At 38.6% G+C, this 24,109-nt stretch overlaps 1 protein-coding gene across 2 annotated transcripts in view; it reads right to left on the reverse strand.

Annotated features, from left to right (window-relative positions):
- The window catches only part of LOC308061563 (uncharacterized protein), a 161,123-nt gene that overhangs the window by 106,253 nt on the left and 30,761 nt on the right, over positions 1 to 24,109 (reverse strand). The window contains exon 1 of one of the 2 annotated variants that reach the window (XM_080381729.1): positions 15,139 to 24,109. This exon is cut by the window's right edge and continues 30,761 nt beyond it. In XM_080381729.1, coding sequence (XP_080237855.1) covers positions 15,139 to 15,188 — 50 coding nt within the window. In that variant the 5' untranslated portion in view covers positions 15,189 to 24,109. The other variant, XM_080381730.1, reaches the window with a different exon arrangement.

The following is a 24,109-nucleotide window of genomic DNA, read 5'->3' on the forward strand; positions in this document are numbered from 1 at the left end:
TTTTGCAAGTCACTCTTGTGTTTTGTCATGATCTTTCCAGATTCTCATTTTCTCTCTGATCTCTCTTTGGTCCCTTTTAGTGCTGTGTTACCTGTAAATGGAATAAATACAGTTTATGTCCTGTCGTGCAGCCCCATGACAAAATCCTCTATATTAATATGGACAGCTTATAAATGCTAGGATGAAATAAAAACCTTCAGACTAGCGTCAGCACTTCCTTAGAAACTACAGTCAAACAAGCACAAAATTTACATCTAGAAACAGATTTTTTTTCATTCTTTTGCTCATTAAGTACTTGTTTGTTCCAGTTAACAATCAAAAAAAATCAAGCATTGACCTAATTCTAAAATCAAACTGAGTTAATATCAGGAGTAGATGACATATATTTCTCTTTTAGCACTAGTCAATTTAAACATCAGTCATACAAGAACAGATTTACAGCTGAAATGAGTTGCCTTCTCAGAATAAATGAAGCAAGGAAGCCTGTTATTTCCTCACTCAATCTTTTGCATATAGCATATGTATTGTAAGAATAACCCATGTATTTCAAGGTCTGTAGAATTTAAAAGCATCCACATCTTGCAAAAGGAGCCTTAAAACTTACCTCCAGACACTGATTATTCTGGAGCATGAGTCATTTAGGAGTGTCTTAGATAATAACAACCTGCAGAGGGGAAGAAATTTTATTCCACAGTCTAAAGTATTTTTTTAATCTTTTCTAGTATCAAACTTTATGGAACTAGCTCTCCTCCTCGTGGTAAATACAGTTTTATGGTGTTAACCTAACAAATATCTTTGACTTCGGAAAAAATGTCATCTATTTCCCTACACTTAGACAAGAAATTACAGTAGAACCAGTTATGTCCCTGAAAGATTAAACATTTCTGAAGTGCAGCCATTGCATATCATTGCTGTAATTCAGTCACTCACAAATCCTCTCCATCAAGTTACATTAGAAAAAGTGTTAATGTTTCATTTAGAGTTTCATACATTAGTAGAAGAGCAACCAACTTTCTGAAAGAAAAATCAGAACAATGGGTGTTCAATAATATAAATGAGAATGTTTTTAGTAGATCTTGTGTTCCTCACTGACCAGAACATAAGTAAGAACTTCTGTGTGTCTTTACAAGTTCTTGTCAAGGCTAAGAGTATATTTGTTGTCTCTGTATTATGGGAGATTCTTAATACTCATCTCTCTTGCAGGACTTCTTGAATACTTTTTTCAGCACTTCAAGACTTAAACAAGAGATGCTGTATAAGTGGAAAGCATGATGATGACACCTTTTTTTTAATATCTCAGCAATGATGACTTATTACTACTCTGCATTCAACTTCTTAGCCAAAGCACTTGATAATCTTCTCATTCAATCCTCTATACAGTAAAATTCCTTATTTACAAAAATAAAAGACTTATTCTGATTAAATTGTCTCCCTTTAAACAAAGATGAATAATTTTCGCTGTGGGTCTTCAACACTTAGCTGAAATATAACCAAACAGATGTCAAGAAATGGTAAGAAGCATCTTAAGAAGCTACTTAAATTATGAGTGGCTTTGTGTAGTTTTAAAATTTGCATCTTTTCCATTCTGAGTGGCAACAGAATGGAGACTTATTCTCGTTGCATAGATATGTTGTAACCAATAGATTTTTCACAGGGCTGTCCAAAGGAAAAATTAAAAATTAATTAATTAAAAGCTTTATGGAAGACAAAGCCTAAAATAGGATCACCAATTATTGCAGCTACATTACTCCACATCATGAGCAATGGTGGCCTAAGAACCGGAAGAGACCTTGTTCTATACCACTGCAGAACAGAAAACCTTTTAGCTGTAATGCCCTTGGCTAGCTGTGATGGTCAGATATATACATTCTGTCTTACACAGAGGAGTTGAAGCCATGCCTGGCATTTTTAATTGTTACTACAAAACAAAAAATCAATGATAATGGTTTTTAATACTCTCTCAACTGTCACTTCAGGGCAGGGACTGCTTTTGTGCTTACAGGACACCTAATAAAACAGGGCCACAATTTAATTAAAAGGTCAAAGAGCTTTTAAAATTGAAATAACAAAAAAGAACTGCTATAGTAATATATTCCACAGAACCAGCCTGCAAACCCTGAAGAACCTGGCTAGAATGGCTGAGCCATTACAGAGCAGGTGATAATTATCTTCCTGTGTATGCCAATGTCACATTAGGACTTAGAGCAAATCTTCTTGCTGCAGCTTTAGCTCAATATTTCTTTACCGATTTAGCATGGACAGAGAGAACAGATCATTCTTTTTCTTTCTGAAGCAGCCTTTTATGTACTTGAAGACTGTTAATTTAGCTCTGTTCAGTCTTCTGCTTTTTACTCTCAGTAATACCAATTCACTCGGTCTTTCTTTGAAGGTCATGTGTTGTAGACTTCTGCTCATTCTCATTGCTACCCCCCAATACACATCTAAAGTGTGCAAAGCTATCTTCTTGACCTAGAAGGAATATTGCAATATACTGTTAAACACAGGTTTCCAGAAAGCTGATAAAATATATCCAGTTAAAAAGCTGAGTGGCAAATAAAAGTAGGCAAAAAAACAGGAATGATAGACCATAGCAGTGCCTAGAGCACTGTTTGCTAATGTTAACATAATAATAAGTGTATGTTTGTGTGAGAACTGGCAGGTAAACATACTGTCTGCTATGAAGACTTTCAAACCTCCTGGGGGCAGTGAAGATAAACCAACACTCTACCCCGAAAAGCAGACTCCAGCCAATTCAGTTTAATAAGCAGATCTCATCTCTCCAGTGCTGCATCATTCAGTACCCAGCATAATAAAATGAGTCATCCCGTCATCTCTTCCTACTTCCAATGCTGTCAGCAAATTGCAACAGCTTAAGTAGCTCAGGAAGAAGTCTCTTTCTGCTGTTTCCTAAACTTAACCCATTTAGAATCCATGTGTTACGGTACAAGAGTATAAACTGAAGGCTTCCTAGCAATATTTCAATGAATAATCGAGGGAATTACTGCTGTTTCCAAGAGAAGAAAATGTGAAACAAGTTTAACAAAATAAAATGAGCCTGGAGAGGGTTAATAACAGCCGTTCCAGAGAGACTGCAAGTAATTTTACAAAGAATATTGTTGATTGCATGCCTACTGGACAAGTTAATACAGTGAAAAATGTCTGAGGAGAGGAAATGAATGGAAGATTGAGACTGCTTTGTACATTCAAAAAAACCCCTGTATCATAGTGAAAAAACAGCATGCTAGTCTGCTTTCAAATGTGTAATCAGCTCATTTTGGTTTGTTGATGATAGGGAGGTAAGTGGATAGCCAAATTCAGGTTAGCACAAGTGACTGTGAAGTGATTAATACTTAAGATACCTGAGGCAGAGTAAGTAGAAGTGCAAGATGTAATTAAGAAAATAAAGAACATGAATAGTAATGCTTTTCACACCTGGTGAGAAAGAGCGCATTGTTGACATGGTGTGATAGCTACAGATGGTAACTGAAGTGGGAAATGTGTGAGAGGTAGTGACAAAATACAAGGATTTGTAGGACTCTTCTGAAGAAGACCTGATTTTCAAAGATGTTTTCAAGTCAGGAGTATACAACCCTGTAAGTCAATTGGAGAAGGTGGGAGATGAAATTTTGTTTGTTAATTACAAATATGCTAACGGTGGCAAATGGGAACTCACTAGTTACTTAATCAGAGTGTCATTGCTCTACTATAAGCCTTACTTAAGACTACGTTAGGTAGTTCTCTTGTCTTAAAAATTAATTAGCAGTAAACTTTAACTTCTCTCACACTTCACAATTTAGGCAGATGTTTATTGAAGTATAGGTAAATAAACTGAAATAATGAGCACATTTAATTAGGAATTTAAATTGTCTGAGAAGTTATATCCTAAGCTGCCTAGAACATGAGCCCAACAGAAGGAAATGGTTTACGTGTAACACCTATCAATGCATGCGATGATGCAATGTATATATACTATCAAGTAACATTTGGGGTTCCATATTCACCATGTCTCCACAATTCCACTTCAGTTTTGATTGCCTAGTAGTTACAAGTTATTATTAAATAACAAACTGAGGAACAAAAAAATACATAAATGCCTACTAAGATGTTTACATTAGAAGAAAAGGCTGTGACCTTTTTGCTGTTTATAAAGGATCAAGCAACAACCTTGATAAAGCAGTAGCCACTGCTTTCAAGTCTGAGGTTGGTGGCATTTAGTAAGGTCTCCAGACAGAAACCTGTCCAAAAAAAAATATCTGGTATAACGCAGTCTTCTTCAGCAGTGCTTCCGCCACCATCTCAATTAGCCATCATCTCAATTATCTACCTCATGTATTACTGCGTCTGACAAGCAAGCAGCCCCGAAGCACAGACCACAGTCCCTGCTTTCATTTTCCAAGTAACATTTAGACCTAGGTATGATAGAATAGGATGTGGTGGGTGTTCCCTTCTCAAGGGAGGGGTTACATGCCTCAGAGGAGCAAAAATATCCAACTGAAATCATGAAACTTGAATCCATTTTTTCCTGAAAAGTGAGTATTTTGGTATTTTCACGGACTATCTGCTCCTTCACACAGAATTCTTAATATCAGTCTCTCAGCCTTGACCATACAGCAAGTCATGCTTCCATTTGCTCCTGGCTGCAGAGCACGTATCAACTTAGGGACAAGAAACATGTACTTCTTGGAAAAAACATGCTTTGGGCATGCAATGGCTGCTGCACTCCTGCAGCACTTTTAACCACCTCTGTTTGTACCTCTGGGAAGATCTTACCTACACCACATGCTCTGCTGTGGAGGCAGAAACTAACCGCTAGGGTCTAACCCTTTTCTCAGTAAATCAAAATGGCAACATTCAGCTCTATTCCTTTTACAACTCAGAGTGAAGTTATCTTGCAGCAAAACCAAGCAAAGACTTTGGAGTAAGGAAATCAAGAGCTGCTATACTATGTGATTGGGGAAAGAAGAAGAGATTTTCAGGAGACAAAGGCTAAGTAAAAAAAAATCAGATAGCAAGACAATGTCAGTATTTTTTGGTTTATTTCAATATGGGAATTTAAACTGATGACTTCCTGGGCTGCAGATTAAAAGCTTATAGAGGATGCAGATAATCTTTCATGCAGAGGATGTTGGAGGCTTGGAATTCACTCTTTGGTATTTGACATACCAGTTTTAATCCTCATGTTAGCTCTTGGGAACTCTCTGACCAAAGGTAAATAGCCAGCTTGTCTCTTAATAAGCATGAGGATAACAATTTACAATAACCTTAGGTTTGTGTGGAAGGGATGCTACATAAAGTATCTGTGCCATTTTCTGGATGGGACACTGGAGATTTAAATAAGTTTTACTAAATGAAACTAAACAAATGTTTTTATCAAACTATAAAAGTAGTTAAATAAGTTCAGCATACTCAGATAACTTTCCTAATCAATCATACACTAGAAATTATTTTTCTGCTTAGCTAAATCTGCATTTACATGTTCCAGGTACCAACCTCAGCAGCAAATAGGTATTCTATTTCTACTACATAAATGACCATTTTCATTTTGCACATATCAAAACACTTTTCCCAGTAGTTTAAGAATACTCTAGCGCCAATTTTTATTAAGAGACTTATTTCATATAGGAAACACATTCAAGCATGAATGTAACCTACCCTGTAACTGCTGTAAACTAGTATGAACATCCTAAAAATATTTAGTCCCCACTTATTCAAAATCAGCTCTTAAAATGACACTGTTCATAAAGACTTTCAATATTGGACTTGTGGCTCTATTCAGATTCAATAAATTAATTAAAAACTTAATCTACCACCATTGCTAGTGATGAAACATAAACTGGATGGTAAATGAGTGAACCATATTGGTGTCTTTTCCATAGGAAATACAAAAACCTATCTTGATTTTGATAAATAAATCACTGTTAGTTACAGTACGGCTGTAGCTGTGTGGCTTGCAACACTAGAGAAATAAAAACTCTAGAGTTTTGCCTAACAAGGTGGTTTATCCACCAGTTGTACGTGGCTTAGAAAGGAAAGACCTTGGTTTTCTCCCTTTCCTCACAGATATATAGATCCTTACTGTCTGGTTGGCCTGCATTGGAGTCTAGTGGTCTCCACTCGTTTGACCTGGACAGCAGTGGCCCCAAGAACGAACATGCTCATAAACCTCTGTTATGAGCATATTATACCACTAGATTTTTAAGCAGGACTTGAAACTGCTTTGTACAAAAAAAATGAAGGTCCAGAGCAGCCACTATTTAGCTGAATCCCCACTCACTTCAGGAAGATGAAATTCAGCAAGGACATAGTAAGAATTACCAGAAATCTGTATTAGAGGCAAACCCATTGAAATTACATTCTTGCTGCCTTTATAAGTAGGAATCAAGTAAACAAGATAGAAATTGTGTGGATAAAAATATTACTTTCAATCTGAAAGTTGGTGACTATGATCTGTAATTGCTAATAACTTTTAAAATGTATGCCCACATTCTTTTTAAGGACTAAGGTTAACAATAGTTTCTAGTATTTCTTGCTTCCTATTCTTTCACCAATTAGTAACTGCAAGACATCTCTTTAATTTTAATTGGCCAAAAAGTAAACCGTGAAGATTGATCACCAAATACTTTTTCCAGACTTTAAGATAAGTAGGGTTAAGAAACAGAAGGAAAATTAAATAAGAGGAGCAATGTTTAATGCCTTTGGCATTATTTCTTTTAGTTAGTGGTGAATGCTAAGTGATGTTTCAAACTGAGATCACAGCTGAGCAGACAGAAAGGAAAATATCAGTTTGTCTGTGAAGTTCTCAGAAAGATGAACCTGTCAAGAGGTAGAGAAATAGGTCACATGAAAGTTAATGGAAAGTAATAAATGGAATACATTGTGCCACAACGCTTCATCTCAATTAAAAGTTCACATGCTGAATGCCATTTAAATTGACATGTACCCAGCTCTTATCAGCTTGCTTATTTATAGTCTTTGCATTTACAAAGGCTGTTTATTCCACTGGGTGGTCTCTGGAATCCTCCTGTTGCATTTCTTAGTCAAGAATAATTGAAGTGTAAAGTAGCAAAATGCCAAGATTCATAGGAAAATGTTTCATGGGAGAATGTTTCTCTATTACAGATGTTCAGGTGCCTCAGAATAAACTGATGTTAGAGAAAGAGTGGGGTTTTTTTTCTAGCAGTGTCCAGCACTAGACTGACATGAACTAACCATTATTCTTTGAATGCAGCATCATCATCACTTTAAGAGGCAACTCCAACACCGCTTTTTTACAGTTCAAGACAAAAAAGAGTGGTTTGGAAGGCAATCCAGAGAACATGTCATAGCTGAATGACATGCCACACTGCTGCACCTCAGCTTCCCACACAGAGGTGTGATGAGAATAATGAACTTGCTGAAAGAGCTATAAAAAGCTGACTGGGGGGTTACAGCTTTATCCTTGCATGATGTTGTTGCAAGAGGTGGATAATAGTTTATAGGGATTACTTGAGCCACTTGTAGATGAGACAAAGCTTTGTAGCTTTTGTATGGGAGAGACGTCTTAAAGCTGAAGGTGAGACACAGAAAGATACTATAGGTACTACTAAAACCGGGAACATGACTGCAGCACGCTGAGGAGAAAAATGTTAGGCGTCAGAAGGGTGCATATTTGAACTCTTGCTCTCTAGGTCAGATGTCTGCCTTAGGGCTCCATCTTTAAGTACTTTATCCCTCTTCTTAGGTTAAATGCTTCACTAAACTCACTTGTCTCAGGGTGACAGTGGGAGCTGTTGTCTACATAATTGCTTGCTAGTCCTTGAACTTGCTCAGGAAATGAGAGCTCTGGTGTGTAGCCCTCTTTCAGTGCCAAGATCTCAACCATATTTCCTCCAACTCCACGGGAAATGCCTGCATCGTATAAGATTTGGGGAGCACCTTTCACCTCCTGTTATAGCTGTGCCACTGAGCTGCCAAGACTGCCAGAGGCAGCTAGCAAGAGGGAGCCTGGCATTACAGGAATGGTCCACCGCTACAACATGGAAGGGATGAGTATGGATCTCTGTTTTGTGATGAACAAATGGATGCCAGAGTGCCACAAGCACACTGAATAGAACAGAAACACGGGATGTTTGGTAGCTTTCCTAGCTGAGAGCAGAACTGAGACAGGTACAGATCACTTCCTTGCTCAGACTGGGAGGCTAGTGTGCATGTGCAGAAGCCTACACATGGGCACCAAACAGTTCCACACTGCCACAGTGTTAATAGGATGCTTCATTTCAGGCAAAGATGTTTCTTAATTAAATGTAATTAAATTAAAAAAATCTCACAGGGCTTTTTTTCTGGTTTTTTTCTGTTTGTTTTGTTTTGGTTTGTTTTCTTCTGAATCATAGCCCTGACAGAGTAGTGATTTTGGAACAAAGACTGTATCAAACCTACGAGTCAGCCCGTAGATGGGCATGGTGGGAGTCTGGACTATGTGGGAGACATTCATTGTAGCCCTCTTTGGGGGAACACAGCGCCTTTCAGCAGCTAAGAGCAAAACAAAACCCAAGAGATATTCAGTGAAAGAAATACAAGCTCACAGTGCTGTGGCTCCTGTTTGCAACAGTTCCAAGATCTGCACTGCTCTGACAGTCAGGCTGGCCAATATCAAAGTCAGGAATAGGAGAAAAAACCTCTTACAACTTGTACAATTGCACAAGTATGCAGATGTCTTTTCAGAGAGTTTATAAATGAAAAGGAGAACTGTTCATCCTTAGCTTACAAACACGTAAATGTGCACTGCTACCATGCAAATCAAAGTATCTGTGATTTGAAAAAATCATACCTGTGTCTGAAGGTCTGATTCTGAATTGGCTGCTTACATTTAATTCTCCCAAGCTGTATGTGTTCTAATGTCCTGAGCACTAAGGATTTTGCACTGAATTCTTGCTGATTCTTATTTGTTCAGTGTAGTTGAGAAATTGAGCACCTTGGGTAGCTGTCTCCCCTCCTCACCCAAAGCCTTAGGCTTATTCTGCTGTCAAAAGTCTGAAAAAGAATGCGTCAAGGGTTATATTTAAAATGCTTCTAAGTGGAATTTGTACTCGGTTAATATTTAAGTACTGCCTACAATGCATGCAATAAAATGGAAGTATGCTTTGGAAGGCTCTGATTGAATGTGCATGTCAGCTGGTGCTCTGCTAGCCTGATGCAATTTGATTTTGATATAATGTAATAGAGCACAGTGATGAAAACCAGCAATCCTAATAAGGCTCATCTTTTCACAGCTTATTTATTTTTCGCCAGCGAGGCAGGTGCCTCTCTATCTCTCTCTCGCTTTCAGAGCATGTAATCAAAATAATTAGCTAATACAATTTTTCTTTGTGTCATAATTAAATGAAATCTAAGTAACAGACTATTACTTTCATATTGCAAAACCATAGGGTCAAATTTACAACCAGTATATACTGGCATCATGGATGTCAGCTGAACAAAGAAAAAACCTTGCAGCAACAACCTTACTCAACAGGAAAGAAATGGACTAATGGGACCTGACTGCCCTGTAGGTGCCCAGAAGACAGCTGGCTGTGTTCCATGCTGTTTCAGTTGCCTGCTCTTTAGCATCTAGGCAGATTAGACTGTGCTGTGACTTTTGTAAGGTGGAAAATTGTATGAAGCTACCAAATTCATTTCTGTGTGATTCTGGTTTTGAACACAGGTTTCTAGGGTGAAAGGCTAATGCATTAACCGATCACATCAAGCACATCTCATTATGCAAAAGATAATGTTAATACACTCCATTTCCTACATTTTTAAGGATCTGATGCATTCAGGGACTTTTTTTCTCTTCATGCTAATTGTACTCTCTGCACCTTTTATCTAATTTAACATGTAGTTTGTGTCAAAAAACTTCTTGGAACAAAACAACAATCAGGCTTTCATGAAATCACAGATCCTCTAGGAACCAAGAAAAGTAAGCTGTGGCAGAACAGAAGAGGATGCTATTCTCAGTCCCAGTGGGCAGCAAAGCTAAGCAAATGAGAGTGACGTGCTGACTTGAGTATGTTCGGTCTTGGAAGAAAAATGCTTTTTTACTTTAGAAGTGTATGCAATTATCCTTTTTCTCTCCCAGCCACATGCATACACATCTGGTGCTAATTCTGGCCTTTACAGGATGCTTTTTATGTCACTGTGGGGAAAAAAAGCTGTAAGTGTTCTGAACAAGCATAAAAGTGCTAAGCCACCATCATAGAGAATAGTCTGCAACACTCTAGCCTCACAGATTTTAAAGGATGTATCCAAGATCTTGTCTGAAGTATGCTGTGCTGAACCAGCTGAGATGGCTGGCAGTGACAACTTCTTTTCCCATCCTGCATAGGGATTCAGGAAGAAGTGTAGGGAACCTTGATGAAATCTGTTGCTGACATTTAAATAAATTAATGACGTACTCTGTATACAAACACGAGAAGCTGATGTTTCAGCAGTGATGGGCCTGATTAGTTTTTAATTATGATGAAGCCAGCATTTTAGTGGTTTGTGTTGAGCTTTTTAAGCCAAAATTTCAGTGAGTCTGCTCATGTGGAAACATGTTTTTATTGATACATCAGCTATGTGAAGGTCTGTACATACTGGCTAAATCTAAATTGTGCACCAAAGACATGCTCCTGATTGTCCCGACAGCAGGCTTCATTTAGGGAGCAAATGCAACTCCCTTCACACCTACACACCTGTTTCCTTCCCAAATAAACAACAAATCTATAGGTGGACAGGAAATGGCGTGCATTTGGTTCTCTCCCAGACAAGTCACAAAATGTCTAGCAGCTTTATACACAGGAGTTGAGAAGTGCCTCTGGCTCAGTTAATTTAGACATAGCCACTGCCATTTTCCTGTCTGCTGCACTTCCAGCGAAGGGGAGTCTCTGTCCTGTGATGGTAGGTAGCTATGAGGTAACTGCTATTTTATGAGAGCAATTGATGCAACATATTAAGAGAGCAATTTTAAGATGGATACATTACTGCTATTCTTCTTGATCTGTTGCTTTTCTAGCTAGAAATATAATAATGTTGTCAGTCTGAAAGAGTGGACACTTTTTGTACACAGAAAAAAATAATCTGTTTCCATATAGTAAAGCGAAAGTGCAAATGTTCAACTCTGCCTGGTAGCTTCAAGGAAATTATTGAAATTCATATTTATGATGCTGTGAAGACGTGGTATTAGGAAAGCATTAGTCTTGACCAAGACTATAGAGAATCAATTCACATGTCATTCTTAAAGCTTAAGTGACTATTAAAATGCAGATAATTTGTCTGAGTTGGTGAAGTAATCTCAAGCCCTCGAAGGGGAGATGTTAAGCCAATTAAGCAGACAGGTGTAAGTTGCTCAGAAGCCAACAAAAAGATAATGTTATTCTCTTATTCCTCTTGCCACTCAAATGTTGCTTGCAGCCCCTCAAAAATGGCACAGACTTACTAGCTCATTAATGTACTATTAGTGCTTATTTTTACTAAATGGCAGTTGATAATGTGGAATCTTACGGGTTTATTTCTTCATTACATCAAGTAAAGGTTCTACAATGAGAAAATTGCCAATTTACTTTCCTGTCTGGAGGTAGGTGAGAAATATTTTTCCTCTCCTACTTGAATACAAAAATCTCAAAATTGTTCCCATCACATAAAAAGACACCTAAAAACTCACACTAAGACATGTGATAGGGCAGAGACATGTTTCAATCCCACTGTGATCAACTCTAACTAAAAAGGTATTTATGTTTTCAACATGTATGTTTTCTTAAGCTTAACATCCATGAATGTTGACACAAGTTAAGGATATTTAGTGTCATACTTGGAGACTGCTCCCATAGGGGATTTTGGTTAGAAGTTGAAACAAAGTGTATTTTGTAGGTAGTTAAATGTCCCCCTATTTTAAAGACATGATAAAATGTGACACCTTTGGAATCAGCAACTTGTGTTTTGTTCAGCTCAGGTGAGGATAGTTGCATCTTACAAAATTCTAAAGTAACAAGAGCAATGAAACCTGGTTTCCTAAGGCTGTCTCTTGTGGCTGGATTCGCTGGCACCTCACAGCGTCAGCTCCAGCTGATGCTCTTCCCACTTGGAGTGCTTGTAACGTACAGACTCCTGCGTGCCTCGTAAGGGTAGAGCTCATGCTACAGTGGGCACTCCCTTTGCAAGGCAGCTGAAGATGCCTCTGCCCCTGGAAATTGTGCTCAACATAATACCTTTGAGACAACGACCTCTTCCAAATTTTGAATCATTCAAACAACTGCTAAATTCATCAGGCACAGATCAGACAGATACAGAGAGGGACACTGTGCGAGTCTTGTTTCCTTCTGAAACTAGTAAAAGGAGCTGCCATGGATGCGCCAGTAGTGTTTACAAGACAGACCCAACTCCATGTCTGCACCTCTCACCAGTTCCTGACGGATGCTAGAGCAATGCCACAAGAAAGTTATTTACAGAGGATAAAAAAAAAAAAAAAAAAAAAAAGAATAGAAGCATCCTTAGATCTGTTTGGTACCATTCCAATTTTCCCTCTCCCTAGCAGTAGAATGGTACATTGCTAGCTGACACTGGCTCAGTCTTGCTCTCAAACCCTGCAGGAGAATACACTGATGTTTGAATGGTGTTAACACATCCTGTCCTTTCCCGGCATGTCACCTTCATAACTGAGAGAAGGATACCTTTACTTCTCACACTGAAATACTCGGACATACATAGCATTTAAAATGTAGTATTAATTTGCTTTGGTTGCATATTGCAGTTGATTTAGTACACAGAGAACAGTACTTGTGTGAGTAAATCACAAATGATGTGACAGATATTTTTTAACAGTACCATGTAAGAGTGTGTCAAATATCCTTCTTCTTTTACAGTGCATTAAAAGAAATCTTACCCTTGAACTGCTGAGAAAATAATTTATCCTAATTTTTTTTAAAGTCTGATTCAGTCCTCTTAACATAATTTCCTGAGCTTTGAACTCATTGAGTCTTCTAATAATGTCCTTAAATGAGGGAAGGAGGTAATTTTCTCTCTCACTGCCTTTAGGGGATCATCAATCATGGATCACTCATAAGTGTTAGCATTGCACCATGGCTGCCTTTTTCTTTTTTCTTTTTTTTTTTTTTAAGAAGCCTAATCATGCATGGAGAAAGTGCTGTAGAGTAAAAGTTTCCATTTATAAATTGCAGTCTTTGTGCAGAATTGCTGTACCTCCTGCAAGGCAATTTTAGTATAAAGCCCTACAGTGATTCAGATCCCTAGCTACAATATTTTTTTTTATAACCTTTCCTTCACCCACTGCCACAACACATTTTTGTAACAAGCAAATTCCATGGATGTTATAAGGACAGATTTATAAATAAGTTGTACTGTGATACTGTCACAGAAGATGTGCTTATTAAGCCAAGGGATGATGCAAGTATTGAGCTATCAGAAAAGCCAAGCTACTTTTATTTAAAACCCAAGAAATAAGCACCAAGATATTAAGAAGTGGTTTGACTGAGCACTTACTCTCAAACATTTGCATATTCAGTTAATTTCAGTATTAAAACACTGTCAAATTATCATACTAGTCTTTTCCATTTGAAAAGCAGATTAGATCACACAAAATGTGATGGTCTTCATCTAAGCCCTCAACTGAATTTTCCCACATTAAAAAAATCAGTACTTGCTTTTCCAAAAAGAATTGCAATTGGCAGTAGGTGATTAGGAGAAATGAAGTCAGAATACCAACTGTACCCAGTGGCAGTAAAAGTATGCAAGGGAAGAATGAAATTATTTCTGAATCACACTGTTTGTTGAAAATAAAAAGCATTTCCATATTAGACATTACTTCTTTCAGGAAAATAAATTGAAGATGGAACAAAACACCCCCAGTGCATTCCTGCTTATTTATAAAGTTCTGTTTCCAGAATACACCACTGCACAGCGACAGACAGCATCTGCTCACTGCTCCAAGGTCCCACAGCACGATGTGCTTGTTCAGGATTACAGTCCCAAGGACTGTTCTCTGCCTCTTTCACCCACTCTTTCCACTTTCTTCTTCCGTTACTTTCACGTACCTTTCCGTTCAAACCACACTCTCTGAACTCCATTCACTCCTGTAATATGCATTTCTAAATGGCTTTACACAAACCTTTTCTGCGGGCAGCTGCATGCCCATGTTTTGGCACAGGAGATGTTATTGTTTCATAAAGATGCTTATTTGTTTCTAAACGCTTGCGGAAAACGAACACATCTTTTCACACTATGGTTTCATTACACTTTAAACCAGTCTTCCATGAGGTATATATAGTAGCAGCAGCAGGGAGCATCCTACACTTGAGGCTAGCAGTCTCACAGAAATACTGTGCAAATACGACTTTACTGCTTTCTCTTCTTTCATACAAGACTTGAATAACTGGCACTGCCTCATGCCTGTCAAAAGACTGCTCTGTAAATCCATTCCAAACAAAAAGGAAAATGTAAGTAAAATGCACATGTTCACCAAGTCTGTTTTTTCACCTTTTGAACTCTAGAACAGCTTTTTAAAGCAATCAGCTCCAAGTGCAAACGATACCCTGCTGCCACTTAGCCTCCTTTCCCAAGAAACCCATTTGCAAAGTATTATTTGTTTATTTCTCTCAGGACAGAAATAAGCATTAAACATGGGAAAGTTAATACACTTCATAATGATAAACCAGGGGTTTAAATGAGCACAAAAACTTGCTGAGGCAAAGCCTTTACAATTATTTTAAAGCTCTAATAGGATTCCTTGCATGCATTTGAAACATATATGCACACAAAGCACTGACCCAGGACATTGTCACTGCTGTTTCTGTTATCGTTATGACTTTGCAAGCTGTGTCTTATTAATGAGCATTCAGTGCAGTGCTTTACCTATTGTGGGAACCACTGTATCTTTGACATGTCCCTCCTTTTCCTGAGAACTCTCCCCTAATTAATATGAAACTGCTGCGAAATAAGGTAATACTACACATAACAGAAGCAGCCCAGAGCAGATCTGCATATTTGCAAGACAGTCCAGCATAACACAGAATGATACCTGTGCTACCTGAATGACCAGCAGCAATCCAGCATGGGCCAAGTGTGGTACCTCCCCATGCAAAGAAGGGAGACATTGCATTACCCCTGCCAGCATTAAGTAAGAAGACTCACCTCAGGCAGATGGAAAACAAAAGAAGTGAAGAATTATTGTTTTTTACCATGCAGACATTTGGTGTCCTTTTCCTTTGCAGCCAGCCACCCAATCATGCACATGGAGAGCACACGCAAAATTTTTCCTCTTTGCAAAAAGGAAAGGAGAAGATACAACAGCTGCTGCACCAGGCTAGCGCTATGGAAGCACTAAGCCTGTCCAAGAGAGGAAGGTAGAGGAGAGTCAGCAAACACAGTCTTGCTTCTGTAAATAGGTGCCACAAAACTGCACTTACACAGGGTAAGCCTCATTGAAAGGTTAGATGAAGAAGTACTGCAGCAGCTTTTGCCTCCTACTTAATTCTTGTTGATTTAACTTAATTCCTGGGGTCCCCAAGGACAGTACAGTTCCCATGGCTCTATGTTTTCTTATCCCAGAGGCATACATGATGCAACGCTGTATGCATGAACAGTCTGGGCTGGACTGTGCCTTCAGAGGCACAGGCTTTTTTATCTCCTGCAGCACTCTCAGTCTCCCACAGGATGGCTGATGCCACTGGCACTATTAATACGGTACCTTGCCCGAGTATGTGTTGCTTCCCTAAGAGAGTGCAGGTTAGAGGGGTTTCCTGGAAGTCCTCGTGTATCTGTGCAACTTGAATGCCTGGTCCCATGGAGGGAAGCAATCTATTGCAGCACACAGACATGATGGGCTTATCACACACGCCTCCTCAGATCCAGATCCTTTTTTCACAGAACTTTCTCAAATATTCAGATCAAAACTTCATAATTGACCCTGCCAGCCAGAGCTGCAATTCTTCAGGTTTCTTTCTTGTACCTTCAGGGTTTTTTTGGCTCCAAATTAATCTGTCAGGCGAACTAGGAAGAAAAGAAAAATAACGTGAGCTGCTTAGCAGGAAACTTTATCCATTTAAAGCAAATCTTCAAATAGTTATTAAAATGCAAGCCTAGCTTTTCTTTTCTTCTGCTGCACAGAAGCAGCCTCACACTATCACCTAGTTACAGAGCAAATTTTTCCCATTCTAATGTTTGTTTTAATGGTCGTTTCAAGTGCAGCATATAACCAGTGAGCAGTTTAATTCTGTGCCTGAGAGCGAGCTCTTATGTGTTAAACTCTCACAGCATGTTCACCGCTAAGCAATACTCAGTTTCTAGCCTCTACCCAAACTCTAATAGTCTTTGTTTTTCACATCCACATTCTGGTTTCCATCCCACATAACTCTTTTAAGTGGTCTACATACATAAATGCTAGTTGACTACTGCCTAACTTAAAGCTCGTGCACAATTTCAATGCAAAGACTTCCACTGACCTCACGGATCAGAATTCTGATGAACAAGAAAACCTCATTATGGAGGAAAAACTACCTCTGTTGAAGTAAATTTCTTTCTTCCTAAAGCAATTATCTTCATTCAACAAAAATAATATTAGACATTTAAAAAACATTTCTAAAAAAATTAAAGACTCATTCTTTTTAAGAGTATTTGTCTATGTCAGAAAACATCCTTAAAGTATAACGATATTGTCTGGAAGTATCGAATGAAACTTTCTTTTCCTAAGACAGTGTCAATTTTTTTAAATAAATTGAGTCTTTTGAAGATGGTCAATATTGTTGTAATATCTTCCTATGAATATGATAATCAGTGAGCCATCATGATAGCCAGTTTTACTAAAAGGCTCAAAACGTGCAGGGTGGTAGCTTTCCAGATCTGTTTGTTAGCCACTAGCTTAACAAGGTGTCAGGCTGACAGAGGCCACAACTATTCATCAGCCAATCTATAAACCATTTATTCCAAGAAAATGAAATAAATTTAAAAGGCTGACTGCATACCCAGCCAGGTCTTGCAGATACAGGAACCCATAAAAGCATGAATATTTGCTATGGGAACCTGAACAACGGAGTGTTTTTACAATCCAGTAATGGAATAGCACTTGGGAGAACTATTCCTGCTCCATTTACTAGTTTATAGGTAGGCAGAGGCTGCTGGCTGTGGCAGGAACTATCAAAGAGATTTTATTTGCTGTTATTTTGCTTCTAGGAGTTGTGAAAAGTTTGCAAAAAGAAGTTGGTTTTCTACTTCCCTTGTTGCCATGAGCACCTAATGTAGGAATGGTTCTCGGACACAAGTGCAAATTGTACATTTTTATTCTTCTGACTGTTACAGGTGAATCTTCCTTTACTGGAATCAGCAAGATCACCACTGACTGAAAAATATTCCAACTAACCTGTGTTACAATGACCCTTCTCATTTTTATATGTCCACTGCAGTTCAGGAAAACATACCCAAAAATTCAGTAATAAACATTTTCTGAATAAAAAATTGAAATAATTGTTGGAAAAAATGTTCAAAAATGTGCCACAAATGACATCTTCAGGAAAAAAAGCCAAACTGGGATCAAACTAGGAGTTGTGCTCATGTAAAGCCTCATTTCATAATAAATTAAGAGGTTTTGATCTACAGAGAGAACATGGCATAAATGACCTCTACTTATATGTTTACTTTTGTTTATTGGTAACTGGCTGACTGGTTCTGTTTCATCTCCCTTATTCCATTAAAGTTTAAACTACTTATTGTTTCAGTTCATTTCTTTTTAACCAGCTGTATCTGTCTGGAAATGTGCACAGGTAGCATACCTAGACTTTATTTCAACATCTTATTCGAAGTGCTGTACTTTGTACACAGTACTGACATTCACAAATAATGCACTTCTACGAAAATCTGTTTCACTCTATGGGCTGTGCTAGCAGGAGTTTTCTGTTTGCATTTTTTTAATATAGATCATGTCATCCTTCTTAAAAGGAATCATAGCCTTCTGTGCTGAAGTTTCATAAATACAAAGCTAGATATAAATAGAACATTTCCAGACATTAATTCCCCTACTGCCCTGCAGGAATCAACCTTTGTAAATATATTAATTACCTAGAAATACAGTGAATCTCTGCCTTGTTGAAAGGCATGACTCGGTGTGGTGTGCAGCTACCATGCTAACCTGTTGGAGTGAGCTTTCACTCCCTTGGAGAACAAGCCTGAATCTACTACCTTCCTCTTCCAGGTATCCCATCTCTTAACTCTAGTCCTTTCCTGTGTGATGTTTTAAGAGGTAAAAAAAAAAGGCATCATCTTACCCATCCAGACACTCACTCAGTCACTTCACTGCACCAGTGGAGGAGTGTTCCACTGCATGCTACAGGTAGAGCATGAAATGTGAGGAGGGAACAGCACGGTGGGAGAGCAGGGCTCTGCCTACAGCATGGCTGCAAGCTAACTACAGCCTGGTTATTACTGACAGACAATTTCACCTTGGATTCACAATGGGTAAGTTCTATGCTGGTCAATCTCCCCAGCCCAGGATGTTTTCTAAGCAGTAAGAAAATATTCTATTCTGTTTCCTACATAGGTGAAAAGGTATTTGAGAGGATAAGCTGTGCAGCCTTTTGCTGTTGATGTGTATAGCACGAGACAGAATTGAATCTCCAGTGCACAAATCTGTATATCATCACCCCACAAGCACACCTTTGAATGACATCTCTTTTGCAAGAGCTCCTTTACAGTCTTATCCTAATCTTTTCTTCACAACTACTTTGATTCTTAAAGTCTTGCTCAGCCCAGCTCTCCACGCAGTGCATGATCCAGCTGGAAGCCTTCTCTTGTTCTTGCTTTCCAAACCCATAGATTTTCTCTAGCTCAACACAATTCTCTTCCCTCTTCTGTTTCTCCTTTTGCAGTCTAGAGTCAGGCTTCTTTCTGTTCCTTCACACTTGCTATTCTTGCTATAAACAACTTCTCATCTGTAACCTGTCATCTGAAACAGATTGCCTCTTTCTTTCTGTCTCATCAATTCATTCCCTCTTTTCAAATCTCAATCAAAAGCATAGATTTTCTCCCTGCCCTATCTTTTAATTTTTTTCTTTGTGTTATCAGCTTTATGCCTGAATGCCTTAATTAACTCACTGTAGAATGCCTTTACCCAATGACTTTCTGTAATTTAGTCTTCTGTATCTGAGGGGCAATTCAGAGTACATTATTTATGACATTTTCTGTAAAACAGAGCACAGTTGTATTCCTGGCTTTGCCAATAAATCAGTTTTACCTATAACAAAGTTACATCCTGAAAAGAGAGACTGTGTATCATGTCCGTACAATAGAATTAATGAATCGACTGCTTTAGAGTATACCAAATTAGCTTGTCTTTCAAAATTTTCAAATCATTTTTGTATCACCTGAAGGGTAGAATTCATTTCAGGTAAAAGCAAGGTATTTTGACCAAGTTAAATGAGTAAAACTTGGTTAAGTTATGACCAAGGCTCTCTACTTACTTTCATAAACTATTGGTATGCATTGGAAACTGTATACACCTGCCCCAGCATTTCAAATTTACTGTAGGTGCAACTCCAGTTGCTACTGAACATCTGACAACCTCACAAGTGGTCTCTTTGCAGAGACAATCAAAGGACAAAAAGCAAATGACAATCCAAAGTTGATGCTGGAAGACATCCGATGTGTCTGACCCTGTCCCTTAGGGAGCTGCTGGTCTTTGCTGCACACTGACAATTTCATGGTCAATGCCATCATGCCAGTAAGTTGCACAGACTGTAAAAGTATCATCCCAGAAAAAGTACTGTCCACAGACGGGGGACACAAAGATGTTCACACTGCTCTTGCCCACACTCAAATTGACATGGGCATAGAATTTTCCTCGCTAGTTTCTGCATTAATGAATCCAATTCAATTATTTTATAGAAAGCTTAAGAATGACAGAATTTTTGGACAATTGCATTTATGTTTTACTGGATTTAATTATGCCTGTAGCACACTAACTGATAAACTAAGTACTATTCTAGGCCATACTCCCTGGCAGTAATCTTTCAAGAATACAATCTCAGACAGGGAAGCAGAAGACAGAAGATAAGAAAATCAGTTCAGGAGAAAAGGAAACGAGGCCACAGCATGCTTAATGGGGACAATAAAGTCAGATGGCTGAGCAAAAGCAGGCAAGGGAAAGAAGCAGACGTTTATGTATATGCGGTGTGGAGAAGGGATACACAGGATAAGAAAACCTATCAAGTCCTGAAGACTGCTGTTAATATTTCTCAAGTGAATAAAAAATAAAATATCCCTACTCATCTTCCTTTAGACAAATGAGACAGAGACACTTTTTATATAAAAAGAGGTAAATGTATTTGTCTTCTAGTCTTAGTTTATCACATCATCACCCATTGCCATAGTTGACACATGGATGACATGGGTCTGTGACAGGAAATATCCTCTCTGTTAATATGTGGTTTGTAACCTGAAAATGTGAGATGCCCTGCTTTACAAATACATTCGTATGCATCCCCTTTCTGCCTTGCAGAAGACAATCATGTCTTTCTTATAATGCAAAGATTTTAAAACAAATTAAAAAGTGGTCTGGTCCCCAGTTTGCTGCACTGTAAATTCAAAAGCAGTTTAACCACCATGGGAATGGCATGCCCTGCCATTCAGGCGAATAGATGTAACCAGTGAAAAGGGCAAAGCCAGTTTTGCAGAGCTTTGTAAACATACCGATGAGAACTGAAATAAATGCAGAGACTTTTGTGGGACAGTGCTTTTACAGCCCAAGCAATTTACTGACATACCTGCACTGATTGTGTCGCTGGGGCAGGGACTGCTGGGGCTGGGCTGAACAGAACGCCAGGGCCATGGGCAGGGTGCAGGGAAGCCCCAGGGGAGGCTGGATCACCCTCAGGGCCCTCACAGAAATAACACAGTCAATGTAAAGAAGTAACTATACATCAAATGCTCCGTTAAAACTCTCCGGTAACAAAGAAACATACGCTGTTTGAGTTTCTATCTAATATATACCACACACTGCCAGCATAAAAAGCCTGTCATATGTTGTTTGCAGGTAGGCAGTATCTAAGCATTTAGAAGTGTTTTGTACTACGTAACTCAAAGCCTACACAGGGCTGATTACAGCAAAACCACTCACAGCTGTGAGCTGACATAAAGTGTGCCTATGACTGGGGGAAAAATCTATGTGGCAACTGAGAGGAGCTTGTCTTAACTTGTTTTGCTCATTTTGTTTTAAAGACAATGTTTATCGTCATAGAAACACAGAAGAATTACAATCTGCAAGAGAGCAAGCCTTGGGGAAAGCAGGAGAGGAGTCTTGGCTCGCACGGTGTGAGAAGGCAACTCTTCAGGAGCTCCCTGAAGGAGAGCAAGGCAAGTTCAACGGCTCCCAAAGACCAGGAGCTGCTCCAGCCAGCGCCTGGTGAGGCAACTGTCCTGATGAGTTAGGAACCACTGTCCTGTCCTTCTTAAATTTCAACATGCTTTTTTTCTAAAGACTACTCTGCTCATCAGAAGAAGGACAATGTGTATGGGCATGAATCACCGAGCCACAGTAAGTAAAAAAAATACAAGTGGGAAACCCTGTTCTGCAAAAAAGCAAAACTCTCTCCACCATCTTCCTGAGCAGCCACTCCTCAGGATCCAACCCCTGCACTAACAGGCATTTTCATTCATAAATTTCCTGTCCTGAAATCAGGTAGCCTCCCTGACCCCTCCTCACAGCTTCCACGGTGATTCTTGCCCATCAACCAACCTAAAATAGACTCAAGAAAATGTTTTGCCTGTACAAATAGTCAAATATTCTGATTTGAATAATTAAGCTTCAAAGCCTAAAAAACTTTCACTGATGGCTTTCTGCAAGGCACCATTTTTTTTCCTGCGATTCCTAGCCTACATCAGTAAAGGTGAAGTTGTAATATACTCAATGCTCAGAATCCAAAATGGAGTTTGTATTTTGATACCGATTCAAAATAGCAAAGAGAATTTGTGTTTGTAGATCGAGGTTTTCTGAGATGCCATAGAAACTCTGAGGCAAAGGTATGCAGCTTTGCCACGAAGTCTGCATCAGAAATGTACTTAGAACCTAAAACTTGTGATTTTACTTACATTTTTTATTTTTATAGGAATCCTGTGTATTCTCTGGGAGTATTTTTGCCCTGAAGTCTTTTCTTTTATGGAAGAATGAGTAAGACACTGATAAGGGCCATTAGAATTACCAGAGTTTAACAAGGATCTGTGCATGTTTGCATAATTAGGCTGAGAACAAGTCTTATAGATGAGGACTCTATATAAGCATTTGCAAAATGCTCACAGGATGTTTCTAGTGCTTGTGTTTGGTTCTGATGTAAAGCTGTCTTAATTCAGTGGCATCAGTTACCATATAATTCTTCAGTCATGTCTTCACAATAATAATTTTTGTTTGTCATTTCAGTTCTACACCCCTATCTCCCCTCCCTCCTCGAGAAGCATGATTCAGCATCTTTGATGGGTTCACAGAGAGTATCTACCAACATGAAGTTATGAACGCTGATAAACATGGACAGTTCATTGGCTGGAAGAGCTCAACAGAGACACAGACATACCACTGTGCAGGATCATCTCTACTGAAGACCCAGCAGGCTCACTTTTTATCATTCATACCATCATGTGTTTTTTCCTCTGCTTGCAATTTTATCACGTTATAACACAATATCTCATAAGCCAGTAGGCACTTCAGGGTAGTTTGGTTTATTTGGATCAAACACATGTTTATGAGAGCTGGAAGTCTTCAGGAAGGAACTAGTTTTTTATGTGTTTGTTTCCAGAATGCAAAACCATTAAGTGATTGTTGAGTTTTCTGCAGTGCAACCAGTTATGTATTGTTGACTTTCCCAGCTTTTGGGACGTATAAAAATCCAATGGCCAGAGAGGCTGGAAAATAATGAGACAGTATTCTCTGACTTTTTCCTCCACCCTTCAGAATGGTTCCAAACATATTTTAGATTAGGGAAAATTGTTTGGTATGGACTACTTTTTCTAAGAACTCTCTTCATTTTGCCTAATGGCCTTTCTGATATCCATGTTGTGAATAGCAAATGAGATGTAAGCTTTCTCTCCATTTCCTTATGGCAGGGACTAGAACAGGGTATAAGGATAGGAAAGCAAGTATATAAACAAAAATGGCAGGAATTTCCACACAGGAAAACAAAACTGATGCAGGAGAAACATTAGCCTTTGGTCCTCCAAATATCAACTCATCAGCACAAGCAGGAAGTAAAAACCAGGGAATGCAATCAATCTCATAATATTTAGACCAGAAGGTACTTTCGAAATGTCATTGCACTTCCTCAGGTCTTTTATTGGCTGAGAATTTTCTACTTCACTTTTTTTAGCCATTCCTACGTGGGTCATGGGAATAAACAAGTGAATGCAGAACAGACAGAGAATGGCCCTCCTCAGGACGGATGCATTAAACCACTCCTAAGAGAATGTGGGAAGAAAGCGATGAACAACAGTAAAGGAGAAGTAAGAATAACATGATTCTACTCCTGTAGCAATGGTCATACCAAGTGCATGTATCTATGCATGTTATACAATCACAAGGTCCTAGTCATTGGAGAACATCATGGAGATTCTTGAACACTTTCAAAATGGTACAGTATCCTTTTCCCATGTTTTTAGTATAGACCTTCAGACTATCTGTATCAGCATGACGGTTTCTCCAAAACAGAGAGAGGAGGGGTGGAAACAGTCTGCAGCACAAAAATGAAATTCTGGAAGTACTACTATTATGGAGATGAAGGGATGGCAATATAACGTAAACAAACAATTTGTAAGAGTTTTGAAAGCAAGCTCCCATCTGTTCTGGATACACAAAAATGCTACAGAAGGGACTATAATTTACAGCATAAATGGTAGTACTGTTAACCTTAATTTAACAGGAGAAGGAAAACTGCTATACATGTCAAACACCACAGCATTATATAAACGATCCACATAGAGCAGAAAAACAAGACACAGAAATAAGCTGGTATGAGTTATTCCACAAGGAAGCTGGGCCAGAAGCCCACATATACAACTGTCTGATACATTTTGTCAAACCAGTGCTGAAACATATTCTGTGGTAAATAAATTATAATAATTCCCCAAATTCTTC

This window comes from Falco punctatus (genome assembly GCF_963210335.1).
Source record: "Falco punctatus genome assembly, chromosome: 3".
NCBI classification, from domain to species: domain Eukaryota; kingdom Metazoa; phylum Chordata; class Aves; order Falconiformes; family Falconidae; genus Falco; species Falco punctatus.